This window comes from Hyaena hyaena, unplaced genomic scaffold (assembly GCF_003009895.1).
Source record: "Hyaena hyaena isolate Hyena2069 unplaced genomic scaffold, ASM300989v1 scaffold_988, whole genome shotgun sequence".
NCBI lineage: Eukaryota > Metazoa > Chordata > Mammalia > Carnivora > Hyaenidae > Hyaena > Hyaena hyaena.
The window spans coordinates 336,118-350,442 of NW_024081611.1; the positions used below are offsets into that span (position 1 = coordinate 336,118).

General features: G+C 48.8%; 1 protein-coding gene and 2 long non-coding RNA genes across 3 annotated transcripts; 2 read left to right on the top strand and 1 right to left on the bottom strand.

Moving 5' to 3' along the window:
* Positions 1-3,136: 3,136 nt before the first annotated feature.
* ACER1 (alkaline ceramidase 1) lies at positions 3,137-14,072 on the bottom strand. Its single transcript, XM_039221354.1, has 6 exons — positions 14,017-14,072; positions 8,363-8,477; positions 8,141-8,282; positions 7,256-7,393; positions 4,219-4,356; positions 3,137-3,954 (listed from the first exon to the last, which is right to left on the bottom strand). The coding sequence occupies exons 2-6, from the start codon at positions 8,439-8,441 to the stop codon at positions 3,789-3,791; spliced, it is 663 nt and encodes a 220-aa protein (XP_039077285.1). The 5' UTR covers positions 8,442-8,477; positions 14,017-14,072; the 3' UTR covers positions 3,137-3,788.
* LOC120223303 lies at positions 5,421-7,316 on the top strand. The gene is made up of 3 exons (XR_005526260.1): positions 5,421-5,529; positions 5,679-5,805; positions 7,085-7,316. It is a non-coding gene; the product is annotated as an uncharacterized LOC120223303 (long non-coding RNA).
* Positions 8,217-8,904, top strand: LOC120223304. The gene is made up of 2 exons (XR_005526261.1): positions 8,217-8,300; positions 8,762-8,904. It is a non-coding gene; the product is annotated as an uncharacterized LOC120223304 (long non-coding RNA).
* Positions 14,073-14,325: the final 253 nt, after the last annotated feature.

The following is a 14,325-nucleotide window of genomic DNA, read 5'->3' on the forward strand; positions in this document are numbered from 1 at the left end:
CATGTCCCACAGCTAGAAAGTAACATTTTGAACCTAGGGAAACTAGTTTGCCTCCCTTGCTGAACTGCTACTACGGTTAGGTGTCTATCGCCGCCTAGTGGACCCGTTTATTTGCACCCAAGGGAAGCGCTCAGCATTTATTCCACCACCTAGTAGGCAGCTCAGCCTTCAAACTTGGGGAGGAATCCTCTTTCTGATCTCCAGCATGTCCCTGTCCCTACCAGTTTCTTGCCGGCCACAAATGCACACACAAGCAGCATGACCACACCGGAGCCGACTCCAGTGGCCAGGTGGAGTCCCGCCTTAGATTAACTTCAACACAGGGCAGGTCTTCTATATCATAATGAAGCATTTGACCCTCATCCCATAGGCAATAGGGAGCCATGAATGGTATGAGAGCAGACCGAAACTATGTGCAACAAAGTATTTCTGTGGAAAAGGGCACCACGGTGAATACCTGCTATTTTCTCTGTGAAAAAATCCCTATCCTCCCAGAGCCACTAGGAGCCTGTAAGTCCCCTTGGTGTGAATTTTTAAATGGCAGCCCTTCTGGGAGAATGTCAACTCATGACGGGGCATAAGGCTTGAGGGAGGACTTCAACCCCCCCCAACCCCCACTTGCCCCCACTTGCCCCTCTCAGACCCTCGTTAGAGTGAGGCTCTCCACTGTCAAGGGGAAGCACATGTCCCAACCTGGCCAATCAAAGGACTTCATCTCAATGGCTCCTGGGATTGGTTTAATGGTGGTTGGGGGGTCATGACCTAACACCAGCTGAGAGCACCTCTGGGAGCTTTATTAAATTTGAGTTGTGGAGGGGCGTCTGGGTGGCTTAGTCGGTTAAGCGTCCGACTTTCGTTTAGGTCATGATGTCACGGGTCGTGGGTTCAAGCCCCGCGTCGGGCTCTGTGCTGACTGCCAGCTCAGAGCCTGGAGCCTGTTTCAGTCTGTGACTCCCTCTCTGTCTGACCCTCCCCTGCTCACGCTGTCTCTCTCCCTCTCTCCTAGAAATAAATAAAACATTAAATAATAATAATAATAAAAAATCAATTTGAGTTGTGGAGAAATTCACATAACAGAAAACTAACCATTAGCCATGTTAAAGAATGTATACAATTCAGTGGCATTTAGAACTATAACAGCGATGTGCAGCCTCCAAGACATAATCTCTACCCCAAAAGGAAACTCATCCTCATTAGCTGTCACTCCCCATTCCATCCTCTCGTCCCCTGGCACCCACGAATCCACTTGCTGTCTCTGTGCTTTGCCTGTTCTGGACATTTCATATCAATGAAATCCCAAACTATGTGGCCTTTTGTGTCTGGCTTCTCTCAGAGCATCGTGTGTTCAGGGGTCGCCCACATGGTAGCGTGTGTCAGTGCTTCACTCCTTGTTACAGCAGAATACTATTCCATTGCATGGATATACCACATTTATTCATTCATCCAGTGATAGACATGTATATGGTTTCTACCTTCCAGCTCTTTTCAGTGGTGCTTCTATGAACATTTCTGTACAACTATTTGTTAGAATACATATTTTCAATTCTTTTGGGTGTAAACCTAGAGATGGAATTGTCAGATCATATGGTCAATTCTATGCTTAACTTCTGGGGAGATGCCAAGTGGTCCTGGGCAAGTTGCTTGCCCTGTCTGAGGCACATCTATAGAATGAGAATATGTGTGTCTATCTGAAGGATTGTGGGAGGGGACTAGGTTCGGTGATGTGACTCCTTGGCATATAGCACATGGTACTCAATAAATATGAGTAGCCCTTCCTCTTTCAATTAGAGGCTAGCGTAGAGGTTAGCCCATCTCTCCAGCAGGCCAGATGGGCTAGCCTCTACTCCTTGTGGAGCGAGTGATGGCCTAGGTACCCTGCCCAGACCATCTTCCTTTGCGAAGAATGTCAAGTGGTCCATGGGTACTAAACCCATCCCAGGCCCTCTGGTTACGAATTTCTTGCTCCTCATTTACTAAGCTCCAACAGGAGTGTTCTTCCTGCTGCCCCCAGTTCATCCACACCCGGGGAGTTTTGCACCTGCCATTCTCTCTCCCCAGAATGGTCTCGCCAAGGTCTCCAATATGGCGGTGCTCTCTTGTCATCGAGGTTCATCTGGAAAGCATGCCCCCCCTCCACCCCGAGTGCCCTTTTGAAAGGGCTGCTTCCCCACCTCACGATTCTCTGAAACATCACCTGCTTTATCCCGGGGGCAGCATTTGCTCGTGTCTGGAAATGCCTTGTTTGTCTTTGTATTTGTCTATCAGGTGTCTCCTCGTTACAGCAGGGACATCGTATGCCTTTGTTGTCTCATATCCCCAGTGGGTAGTGTCACACATACAGTAGTGACTCCACGCATATTTGTTGAAGAGGTGAATGAATGAATGAATGAATGAATGGGAAAACAGATGCGTGAAAGGATGATTAAATGATCTGGGTGGGAAGAGAAACATGGACAGATGACTGGACACAGATAAGCGGGTGAGGGGATGGATAGACGTGTTTTCCTGACTCCACGCTAAGCACTTTATGTACATTTCTTGTGTTGTCCATGCAGAAATCCCATGAAGGAAGGAACATATTCATATTACAGACAAGATGCTTGAGTTTCAAGGGCACCTGGGTGGCTCAGTCAGTTAAGCATCCGACTTCAGCTCAGGTCATGATCTTGCAATTCGTGGGTTCGAGCCCCGCATCGGGCTCTGTGCTGACAGCCAGCTCAGAGCCCAGAGCCTGTTCTGAAACAGCCTGTTCTATGTCTCCCTCTCTTTCTGTCCCTCTCCTGGTCATGCGCTCGCTCGCACTCTCTCTCTCTCTCTCTCTCAAAAGTAAATAAAACATTAAAAATTTTTTGAAAAAAAGATGCTTAAGATTCAAAGGAAGGAAAAATCACTTCCCCCAGATTATACAACCAGGAAACAAAGGAGTAGGATTCAGGCTTAGGTCTGCCTGACTCCAAGCCTGGTGCTCTTTACATTTTTTTTTTTTAATGTTTATCTTTGAGAGAGAGAGAGAGAGAGAGAGAGAGTGAACAAGGAAGGGGCAGAGAGAGGAAGGAAGACACAGAATCCAAAGTAGGCTCCAGGCTCTGAGCTGTCAGCACAGAGCCCGACACGGGGCTCGAACTCCCAAACCACGAGTTCATGACCTGAGCCAAAGTTGGGCACTTAACCAACTGAGCCCCCCAGCAAGCCCTGTGCTCTTAACCCCCATGGAAATCACCCTGCTCTTCTCCCCTCACTTTGAGAGCCCAGATAGGCCACCCCAGCTCCTCTCCTGATGCCCAAAGAGCCAGATTGCCCAGTCTGGGCCTCTATGTTGCTCGACTGTCCACCAGTGACACAGCCCGATGAGTCTGTGGGCACATGTGTGAGTGCAGGACCTGCTCTGGCACACCCGCCCCCCCCCCAGGCGCCAGGAACATTGCATGGCCAAGGACAGGCCCAGAGAGTATGGGAGTGACCACCACTATTTATGAGAAGCCCGGGGACCAAGTCCCGGCCCGACATCATTCGCAGTGGATGCCAGGTAATCACAGCTCGTGGTGATCCAGCCTCACAAAGTGACACAAAGGAGGAACTGAAAGAGAATAAGGGCAGGTGGAGCAGTGGACCCATCGCAGAAGGGTCACGCAGTCCCGTCTTGGGGCGGGGCCATGCAGGGCCAGAAGGAGGGGGAAGGGAGCTGGAGGAAAAACCCAGGAGTGTCTCTCAGACTCGTGGTCCAGGCCGCCTTCCTCAAGACACAGGTGGGTTGGCAGGTGGCTGGCTCGTCAAGAAGCCGGCAGACATCAGCACTTCTTGTCGTCATTGAGTTCCACGTAGGGGAGCCCCACGGGCCACGTGTCCAGAGGCCAGTAGCGGAGCTTGAGAGTGTGACCTGGCATCTCATACCTGGCGTCCACCAAGGCCATGGTAACCATGCCGTAAGGAAAGGTGACGCTGATGGCCACATGCCTGTGGGGGCGCAGGGAGAAGGTGAGGCCACAGCGGCCCCTGAGCAGCTTGATGCCCCCACCTTGATTCTCTCCTTACTTCTCATGGGTCCTGACCTTCCAAAGGGACCTTCTGGACTTGACCTTGAATGCAACGAGCCCCCCCACACACACACACACGTCCCAGTATCTGTGCCTGCCCTCTCCACCCCCAGGCTCCTGCTCCAAGCTCCAGCATCGGAGATTTTCTGGTTCTGGGGCTCCATACCACAGGGCAGGTACTTACCAGATGCTATGCAGGTAAAAGAAGTTGATCTGCTGCCAGAAACTGCAAAGCACACGGTCACTGACCCAGCTGGTCAGTGCAAACGCCCACAAAACTACGGAGACCTCCATTAAGTGCCGGACCTCCTTACTGCTGGTCCTAGGGAGGGAAGAAGGAAGATCAGAGCCTGGCTCAGATAGTAGAGCCTGAGGGGGCTGATGGGAAATTCCCCCATCCAAGGAGAGGAGGCTGGGAGGAGGGAGTGACTAAGAGTACAAGGGGGAGGGGCCTAATTTGTGCTTATTGCTAACGTTTGCTGAGCACTTATAGGATGCCAACTATAGTTCTAAAAGTCCCTTCAGACCAGGGCGCCTGGGTGGCCCAGTTGCTTAAGCTTCTGACTCTTGATTTCACCTCAGGTCATGATCTCATGGTTCGTGAGTTCAAGCCCCACATGGGGCTCTGCACTCAGAGCGCAGAGCCTGACTGGGATTCTCTCTCTCTCTCTCTCTGCTCCTCCCCCGTTCTCCTGCACACACGCCCTTTCTCTCTCTCTCTCAAAATAAACTTAAAAAAAAAAGTCCTTCAGATCAAAACTCAGTCCTCACAACAGTGCTATTATTCTCGTTTTGTAGATGAGAAAACAGGCATTCGAGATTAAGGTATCACTCCAGCCCCACCCGAGGTTACCCGGCTACCAAGTAGCAGAACTGGGGTCTGAACCAGGCTTGTCTGACTGCTGATTTCTCAACCAATTAGCCCTTCCCTGTTTGTGTGCTCGGGGCTGTGAGCGTGTGCAGCACTGTGAGTCAGTGCGTGAGAATTCCTGTCCGCATGGCTATGAGAACGTGCATGTCCGTATGTGGGAGGGTCAAGCCTCTGGAGGCTGTGTGCCTTGGGACAACTCCAGATCAGAATCTGCTTCCACAACAGCAGAGCTGACTCAGTGTCCTGTAGGAAAGAGCATATGAGGGATTAGTGAGGCAATAGGTCCTTTATGGTTTAAAGTGCAGGCCCTGCCCCCTAGTCTAAAATGGGACAGTATGAACGTCAAACTGGAAAAAAAAAAAAAAAAAAGAATAATGAGGAAGAACTGACGAAATCGGAATAGAGTCGAGTCTGAGGTCTAGTTAATACCATCGTCAATTTCCTCCTTTTGAGGCTGTACCGTGGATGCTGCCCTGGGAGAGGCTGGGGGGAGATGGGGGAAGGATACGTAAGACTCGACTGCTTTTGCAACACGGCATGAGTCTGCAATCACATCAAAGTAAAAGTTAAAAATATAACATGGTGATTGCAATGGATTGAAACACTTCTGAGACATAAACATCCGTGAGTTTATGATAATACTTTTAAAAAATAAATTTCATTGGCCGCTACTAGGGATGGGTAAGGCGCCAACTCACTAGGCTAGAAATGGATCAATTAAGGGAGAGAATCGATGATCAGTCCTCTCATTCCTGTGCAAACTGTATTTCAAGGTTGATGAGCGAAAGTCCTTCTTGATGGAGGAACTCCAGAAAATCACTGCAGGAGGAATTATGGGATCAGCAAACCACTAATGAGCTCGTGAATGGAGGCAGCGCTGCCGAAATCTCTAGGTGAAAGGTAGGTGGAAAACTTAACAATAAAGAGAGGGGTGACACCAGCCACAATCCACTGATCAATCTTAATAGCACTCAATATCGGGACCCAATGGGATGAACAAGAAGCGCCCAGAACCACACATGAAATATTCTGGCCTAAAAGTGTGTAAACCTAAATCTAGATCTAAATATTAATTTTCAGGAAATACTAGATAGATAGATAGATAGATAGATCTCTATATATAGAAACACAATGGAAGACCACACAGGAAGCAGGCAGTTACATCTAGAATGTTCTATAGGACAAAATGATGAAGCTTCTGTTATCAAATCAGAGGCATGAAGACAGGGGAGGGAGGGAGAGACTGCTATGATATAAAGAAAACCTAAGAGACTGTTTGCATCCCGCTTTCAACGTGACTGGTTGTAAGGTGACATCTTGAGAAACTGAGGCAACATCAGTGCAATCTGGGTATTGTCAACTTGGTTAGCTCTGTGTGTGCCGTATCTAACATCTGTCCCTCTAGATCCTTCCCTGCTCCTCTCCATTCTGCCCTATGGCCTGGGGAGGTGGGGTGTTGAGCTGTGTGGACTGAATCCAGGGGCTCCCTTGTCCTTGGGCTTCCAGTTAGATTAGCCAATGGTTTCCAGTTGGGTTGGCCAATGGAGCATCCCAACAAGAAACCAAAGGATAAGGCAAGAGTACAGTTAGAATATTTACTTCTCTGGCCTTCTCCATGTGGGGTTGACTCAGTGTAGCTGCAACCAGCAACTGACGGTCACAGCTCTTGCTAAGGAGGCCCTCTCCGCAGGGCTCTCTCCTTCCAGACTCTCGTAACCACTCCCTCCCATCGCCACTCCCCCACCCAGGTATCCTGAGGGTCATAGGGTCCCACTCTTATTAGCACAGGGGTTCCAAATGATCCCTGGTGATTTTCCTACACCTGCCATCTCCTTTGAAAATAAACCTTTTATTCAGCTCTCTTCAAATGGCCCCATTTGAGAGACCCCTCTCTATCCTGCCAAGACCTAGTATGGGTTAAAAAAAAAAAAAACCATAATAACTCTCAATCAAGAGAGTTAAATCCTGAAACGCTAATAGGTGCCAGTATATGGAATCTGAGGGAATGTATAATGCAGGCTGGCAAAATGCTGACAGTTGTTGAGGCTGGTTAGTGGGCACACGAAGTTTATGGTGCAATAGTCTCTGCTTGTATGTATGTCTGGGGTTTTCATGATGAAAGGGACAAGTTCTGCTCCCAGACAGCCTTAGGTTCCAAACCCAACCCTACCCTTGTTAGTAGATGATCCTGGGGAAAGTACATCCTCTCCTTGAGTCTGGAGTCAATGAGAACTCTGGCGCTGGGACTCCGTGAGTATGCAGGGTCTGGTGGGGGGAGGTGCTTGGAGGGGGATGGGAGCCACCACCCCACCCCACCCCCGCTGGGCAGGCGCCTGCAGCCACCACCCACTTCTTATACTCCTGGAACACGATGAAGAGGATGTGCACAGCGATGCTGTTGAGAGCGTATGCGTTGATCACGGGCCTCAGGAAGGACAGGAAGGTGCTGACCACAGTGGTGATGAGGACCAGACAGGTGAACTGGGGCCTGGGGGGGGCGGGAAGCAGGACTCAGCGGTGGTAAGGTGACTGGTAGGGTCCAGGACAGGGGGCCTAGGGGGTGGTTAGGTTAGGTTAGGGTCAGGAGATCTTGTGGCAGAGGGAAGGGGTTCTAGGGAGCCCAACTGAACTCAGAAAAAGGTCTTGAGGCTCCCACGTGGGCTCAGCAGAGGGTCCCAAGAAGGGTCTGGGCAGGGCCTGAAGGGGGTGGGTAGGGTGATAAGAGGGTCTCAGGGAAGCTCAAAGGGCTTAGTCACGTCAGCAGAGGGTGCCAGGGCCCAGGTCAGATAAGGGGTTAAGGAAAGTCAAATAGGATTAAGGAAGGAATTACAAGGGTCCCAGACACTATCAGGAGAGGAGTCCAGGAAGACTCAGGTGGGTCAAATAGCATCAGGAGAGAGATTCAGAGGGGTCTCGGGTCAAGAGAGGGGATCCAGGAGGATCCAAAGAAAGTTCCAGGAAGCCCAGGTGATAGGCTTATGAGAAAGTTCCCTGGGGTCCAGGTAAACTTAAGTATGGGTTTGGTGGGTTTAGACACGTTCTAGAGTAGGTACCAAACTATCCAGGTGGCATCAGAGGAGGATTTCCAGGGGTCCCAAGTACATTCAGAGGAGGCATTAAGTCAGATAAGGTCAGCAGAAAGTCCTGGGGTGGTGGTCAGGGTGGTCAGGGGAGGGATCCCAAGGAACTCAAATGGACTCTGACGGGCCCAACAGAGCACCGGCCCCGGCCCCACCTATTCTTTCCTAGGAAAGTGGGAAAGTAGCAGCGAGGCATCCATATGCAGTAACCACTGGCCAACAGCCACAGGATAGCAATCTCGTCCAGCAGCTGGCCCAGGAAGCTAAGTGTCATGTGGAAGTACATGGAGAAGAGGCCTGGAACGAGAAACAAAGGTAGGTGGTCAAGAGGGCTGCCTCCCACCCCCGCCACCCCAGTGGCACAGACCCCCACCTACCTATGACCATGAAGAGGATCCAAGTGATATAAATCCAGCGAGAGCGCTTCTGGGCATAGGAATGCATCAGAAACATCATGAGAGGCCCAATGATGAAGAAGGTGACATTGCTGAACTGGAAAGGAGGAGAACATGGGGAGGGGGTGGTCAGGAGCAGAGGTGGAGGAGCACTGCCCCTATGTCCAAACCCTCAGTCCTTAGCCAACTGGTCACCCGCCCTCCTTAAGGCAGTTAAGCAACCCAGAGTGTGTCCGTCTCTCAGTTGATCTTGGCAGTCAACCTGTCATCAATGGATTCATCACTCCATCTGTTATTCTATGGGTTCATTCACTCATTCAATGAATGTGGCAAAGACGGTCTGCTGACCTTCTGCATACATTCTGCCCCTTTTCCTTCTAGAAGCAAGACCCTCAACTTTTAGACACAGCTACGCAACTAAAGACTACATTTCCCAGCCTTCCTTGCAACTCACTGATCCCCTGTGACCTGGTCTGACCAATGGAATAGGAATGCAAATAAATCTATTACTTTTTTTTCTTTAATGTGAGCTACATCTATCAAGAGTTACTGTATTAGAAAGTGAAAGTAAGAGATTTTCAAAACGCAGGACTACGCCAGCACACATTCCTTTGGCCATCTGGCAGATGATGTCATCACTCACCATGAAGCCCCTAGCAAATTTCACAGTACCCTGGTGAGGTAATTAGAGTGAAAAAGGCAAATAAAATCTTCGTATTATCATGAAAATAACTGTCACCTCGAGGAACCTCTCTCAGAGCCCTAGAGACCTCAGTGTCCCTGGATACTGTTTTGAGAACCATCTCTCCGTGAACGGCAGAGCCAAGGAGCTTGAGAATGTTGAGTTGCTGAATTAAGCTATTCCAGAACCATCTACCTCTAGACTTGCATTCCAAAAAGTAATAAGACGTGATCCTGTCTATTTAAGCTGTTTCATTTGAGACCAAAGAATCCCAGTTATCGGGCTCCTGGGTCCAAGTGACATGGATTGGTCCCATGCTCCCCCGCTCCCTAACTTGGAGGAGGTAAATTCAATGTTCTAATCTTCCATATCTGCATCTGTGACATGCATAATGCAACCTCTTCATGTCGTTGACCCAGAGATCCCCAGATCTCACTAGTCTATGAGCACAGTTAAGGTGACAAGAACATTTGCAGCAGAATTTCAGGGGTTCACAGTCTCTGACTGCCGATACAGGACTTCAGTGTCCCTTAAAGCTTCCCCCAGATATGTCTTGCGTGAATATCTCACATGAACTCAGAAAAAAAGTATTCTCATGGTCTTCCGCCCACCAACTTGAGGCCAGCCTGCTTGCTCACTCATTACAGCCTTCTGTCCCCAATAAAATCTTCCTCTCGCAAAGGTCTCTCCCGTTGCCTGAGCCCCATCTTAGAAAGTGAAGAAATAGCTCCCTGTTAGCGAGGACACTCCATTATTTCTCAGCATCCTGCAGACTAGGGTGCATCCAGAGCAATGAGCTATCACCCCACAGGAGTCAGAATGGCTAGTATTAAACAAGAAGAAGAAATAACAAGTGTTGGGGAGGATGTGGAGAAAAGGAAGCCCTTGTGCACTGCTGGTGGGAAAGCAAATTGTGCAGCCACAGTAGAGGTTCCTCAAAAAATTAAAAATAGAAATACATGATCCAGTTATTCTGTTGCTGAGCGTTTACCCCCCAAAACACAAAAACACTAATTTGGAAAGCTATATGTACTCCTATGTTTATTGGAGCTTTATTTACAAAAGCCAAACTAGGGAAACAACCCAAGTGTCTACTGATGGATGAATGGATAAAGAAGAGGTGGTACGGGGGGGGGGGGGCGCACCGGGCTGGCTCAGACGGTGGAGCCCCTGACTCTTGATCTTGTGGTTGTGAGTTCAGGCCCCACATCAGGTGTAAAGATTGCTTACACTAAAATCTTTATTTATTTTATATACATTTTTTAAATCTTTAATGTTTATTTTTTTTAATATTTTATTTATTTCTAGGAGAGAGAGAGAGAGAGAGACAGTGTGAGCAGGGGAGGGTCAGAGAGAGAGGGAGTCACAGACCGAAACAGGCTCCAGGCTCTGAGCTGGCAGTCAGCACAGAGCCCGACGCGGGGCTCGAACCCACGAACCATGAGATCATGACCTAAGCGAAAGTCGGACACTTAACCGACTAAGCCACCCAGGCGCCCCTTTAATGTTTATTTTTAAGAGAGAGCACAAGCAGGGGAGGGGCAGAGAGAGAGGGAGACACAGAATCCAAAGCAGGCTCCCGGCTCCGAGGTCTCAGCACAGAGCTCAGTGCAGGACTCAAACCCACCAACTGCAAGATCATGACCTGAGCTGAAGACGGATGCTTAACTTAACCGACTGAGCCACCCAGGTGCCCCAAAACCTTTAAAAAATATATACAGAAAATGTGGTCTACACATACATTGGAATATTACTCAGCTGTAAAATGGAATGAAACCTTACCATTGGTGACAACGTGGATGGACCTAGACGGTACTATGTTAAGTGCAATAAGACAGAAAAAGACAAATACCGTGCGATTTCCCTTTTAGGTGGAATCTTAAACACAAAACAAATGAATAGACAAACAAAAAGAACAAATTCATAAATACAGAGAACGAACTGGTTGTTGCCAAAGGGGAGGGGATGGGGTGGGCAAAATATGTAAAGAGATACAAACTTCCAGTTATAAAATAAATAAGTCACAGGGTTGAAAAGTGCAGCACAGCAAGTATAGTCACTAATATGGTAATGGCCTTTGATTGGGACAGACGGTAACTACACTTACCATGGTGAGCATTGTGTAACATATGCAGTGGACAAATCACTGTGTTGTGCACCTGAAACTAATATAATATTGTGTGTCAACTATACTTCAGTTAAAAAAAGAAATACAGAGCACAGTGGTGGGTGTAGGGAAATTATTTACCTGGTATGAGATCACCATCTAGGAGCCTAGGTCCTGGGCACCGGGACGACTTCCCGAGGCAGAAGTCCTTCTGATTCTAGGGAAGCCCACGGCTCTCCTTGGGTGGTGGTGAGCCAGCCCAAAGGCCACAATGAGGACCCTTGGCAGCCCCTGCTTCCACCCATGTCCCTGTTTTCCATGCCAAGGTGCCTGATGCCCACCAACAGACAAGTCAAATACATCTCTGTCGTGGCCACCTCGTTCACGATGACAACCCCAGAACACACCTGCTGTGTCTGAATCATGAGCCCCAACCCCACTGGACCAATCAGATTTTCTTGGGAATTTGAAACTTGGAGCAGATGCAGAGCCTGGGAATCACCAAACCTGAGTCACACCATTTTCAACTCCCTAAGATCTTGGGATATTGTCTCGATGTTTAAGATATGTCAGCCATCTTGCCACCACAAACAGAAAAGGCTGAGGACATGGGCAAATACTCAAGGGCAGTATCTGACCTTGTGCTAAATCTTCCAGACCTTGGATCCCAGTCTTCCCAAACAACTCAAATTAACCATTTCCTAGGTACCCCAGGATTTAGCCAATGCATTCTTCCTCTTTGGTTTGTTCTTTGTTTTTGCTTTTTATTTTTGTTTTTTTATTTCATTTTTTGTTTTTTTTTTTTTGCTTAAGCTAAATTTCTATTTCTCCAATCCAGCAAAACTACCACCATTGGCGTATTACCTAGGGTTCTTTGGCAAGCAACAGGCAATGAATTTGGTGAACTTTTACTACAAATATAAAGATGTGTGTATGTAGTTACTTATTTAACTCATTTATCATTCATTCATTATGGGGAACTCATTGATCAAGAGAATTGCAGAAGACGAGAAAAATCAGAAACCAGAACAGCTCTGAGTGCCGAAGGAAGAATCTCTTCAGGGGACAACTTTTGGGCAACTTTGTAGCCGTTATATCCGGGCCCAAGATTCATCAAATTCTGGAGATGCTGCCTGGACCACATCCCACCCTTGGCCCGAGGAGCGGGAGCACCTTGACTGACCACCCCAATGAGACCATAACCGGTTGGAGAAGGGCAACTGGTGGTCGTAGGGAAAATGGGGCCATGGATACAGAATGGGCAAAATCCCAGACAAATCCTAGGTTCCCTCTGCCTTCAAACAAATGCCAGCCCTTGGGCATATCAAGCATGGCTGAAGGTGCTGAACCAACCAGTTTCCCAAACTCTAACCCTCCACTTAAAACACATGTGACTCCCATAAATAAAATGCAAACTCTTAAACTTGGCTTATAAATTCCCTCCATAACTCACTTCTCTCCACCTTCAACTTTATTATCTAGGGGGAAGGGATAACTCAGTTCTTCCAAATGAGCCACAGTTTCTCTCACCCTTTAACCTTCAGAAGTTTGCACGTGCTGCTCCTATTGTCTGGACCATTCCTTGTCTCCACTTACCCTCTTTGCCAGGCCAACTACTACGCCACCTTTCACCTGGGCACTTCACTTTTCGAGAAGGCTTCCCAATCCCCCAAGGCAAGGTCAGGTGCCTTCCTTTGCGCCGTGTCCCTCTGTCCTAACATTTGTCTACAAGTTCTGGAACCATCTTGCTCCCCCCACTAAACTTGGCTTTGAGAACAGGGGCTGTGTCTTCCCCCTTCTCCGCTGGAACTGTAAATAGTAGGGTGCTCAGTAAATATTTCCTGTTGACTGGATCTCAGAATGGGTTTACATGGATCACCAGTCACATACATGAAAATACTTGGCAGAAGGTCTTGTACCTGGAACGTTCTGGATAGAAGGTGCTGTGACTGTTACTTTCTCATCTTTTGACAGCATGGTTTTACAGACATTGCTTTTGATCCTCGCCTGCCCCCTGCTCCCCTCAACGTCTGGCTTTCTAGTTCTTTTCTGGCAACGAGAAAACTGGATCTCAGAGATGTGGGGTGACTGCTCTGAGGTTGCACAGCTCTGGAGGACTCCAAAGTTTGCTTTTGCCCCCAGGGCTAGGCAGCTGGCAATGATGAAGAGGGAGCTTCCCTGCTCTCTGCCCTTGTGACCTAATGTCTCTGGGTCTCCCTTTCCTGCATCAGTAAAATGGGGGAGCATAATTAATGCTACCGTGGAGGCTGTTGAAGGAGCATGCATTGCCTGGGGTGTGGTCCTCACTCAATAAATAGCAAGGGCTGCTGCGGCCGTTGCTGTTGTTGTGGGAGATAATAGTAACAGGCTTATCCTTGGTTTACTTGCTCCAAGCTTGGGGGTCAGCAGAACCAAGACAGAAGTTTCTGATAATGCCCCTGAGTGTACAGAATGAGGGCAAAGCAATGGGCGGAGCCTCTGACTAATGGGCTCCAGCTGGCTCCAAAGTCTCTGATAGCATCGAGACCGCCCACTGCCAGGACCCCCCAACCCCCGCCTGGGGCCAGCCCTCCACCTTTCCCAACCACTGGCCCCACCCAGACTCTTTGAGGCTGGAAAGGTGCCCGCCCAGGATCAAGAGCTGGAATCTCTGCGTCCCAGCCCCATCAGGTGTCTTCACCTTCATTAATTCATTCATTCACTCACTTACTCACTCATTCATTCATTCATTCATTCGCTTACCAACCATTTCTTCAGTATCTACTATGTTGTTCAAATACCACAACACTGCAAACAAAATCTGCCTTCACGGGTGTATCTAGTCAAGGTTTGGGACACACTGTGTACCTCATTTTCCTTCTCTGCCTCCAAGCACCGCAGTGAGGGTTAGAGTTTTGCTCACTGCTGTGAAATCCCAGGGTCTAGAGCAGTTACATGTGGCTGGGTACCTCAGGTCTGGAAGAAGGAGAGAAGGGAGGAGGGGTCAGGGGAGAAGAGAAGAGGGGAAGAAGGAAAAAGTGGGAGAAGAAAGGAGGGGAGAAGGGAGGGAGGCAGACAGACCAGAGCTGACTTCCCACCTCAGCCTTGGGGAAGGGCAGTGGGGGAACCCCTTTCTCATTCACCCCGGCCACCCAGAGCTGAAAACACGGCTGCCCC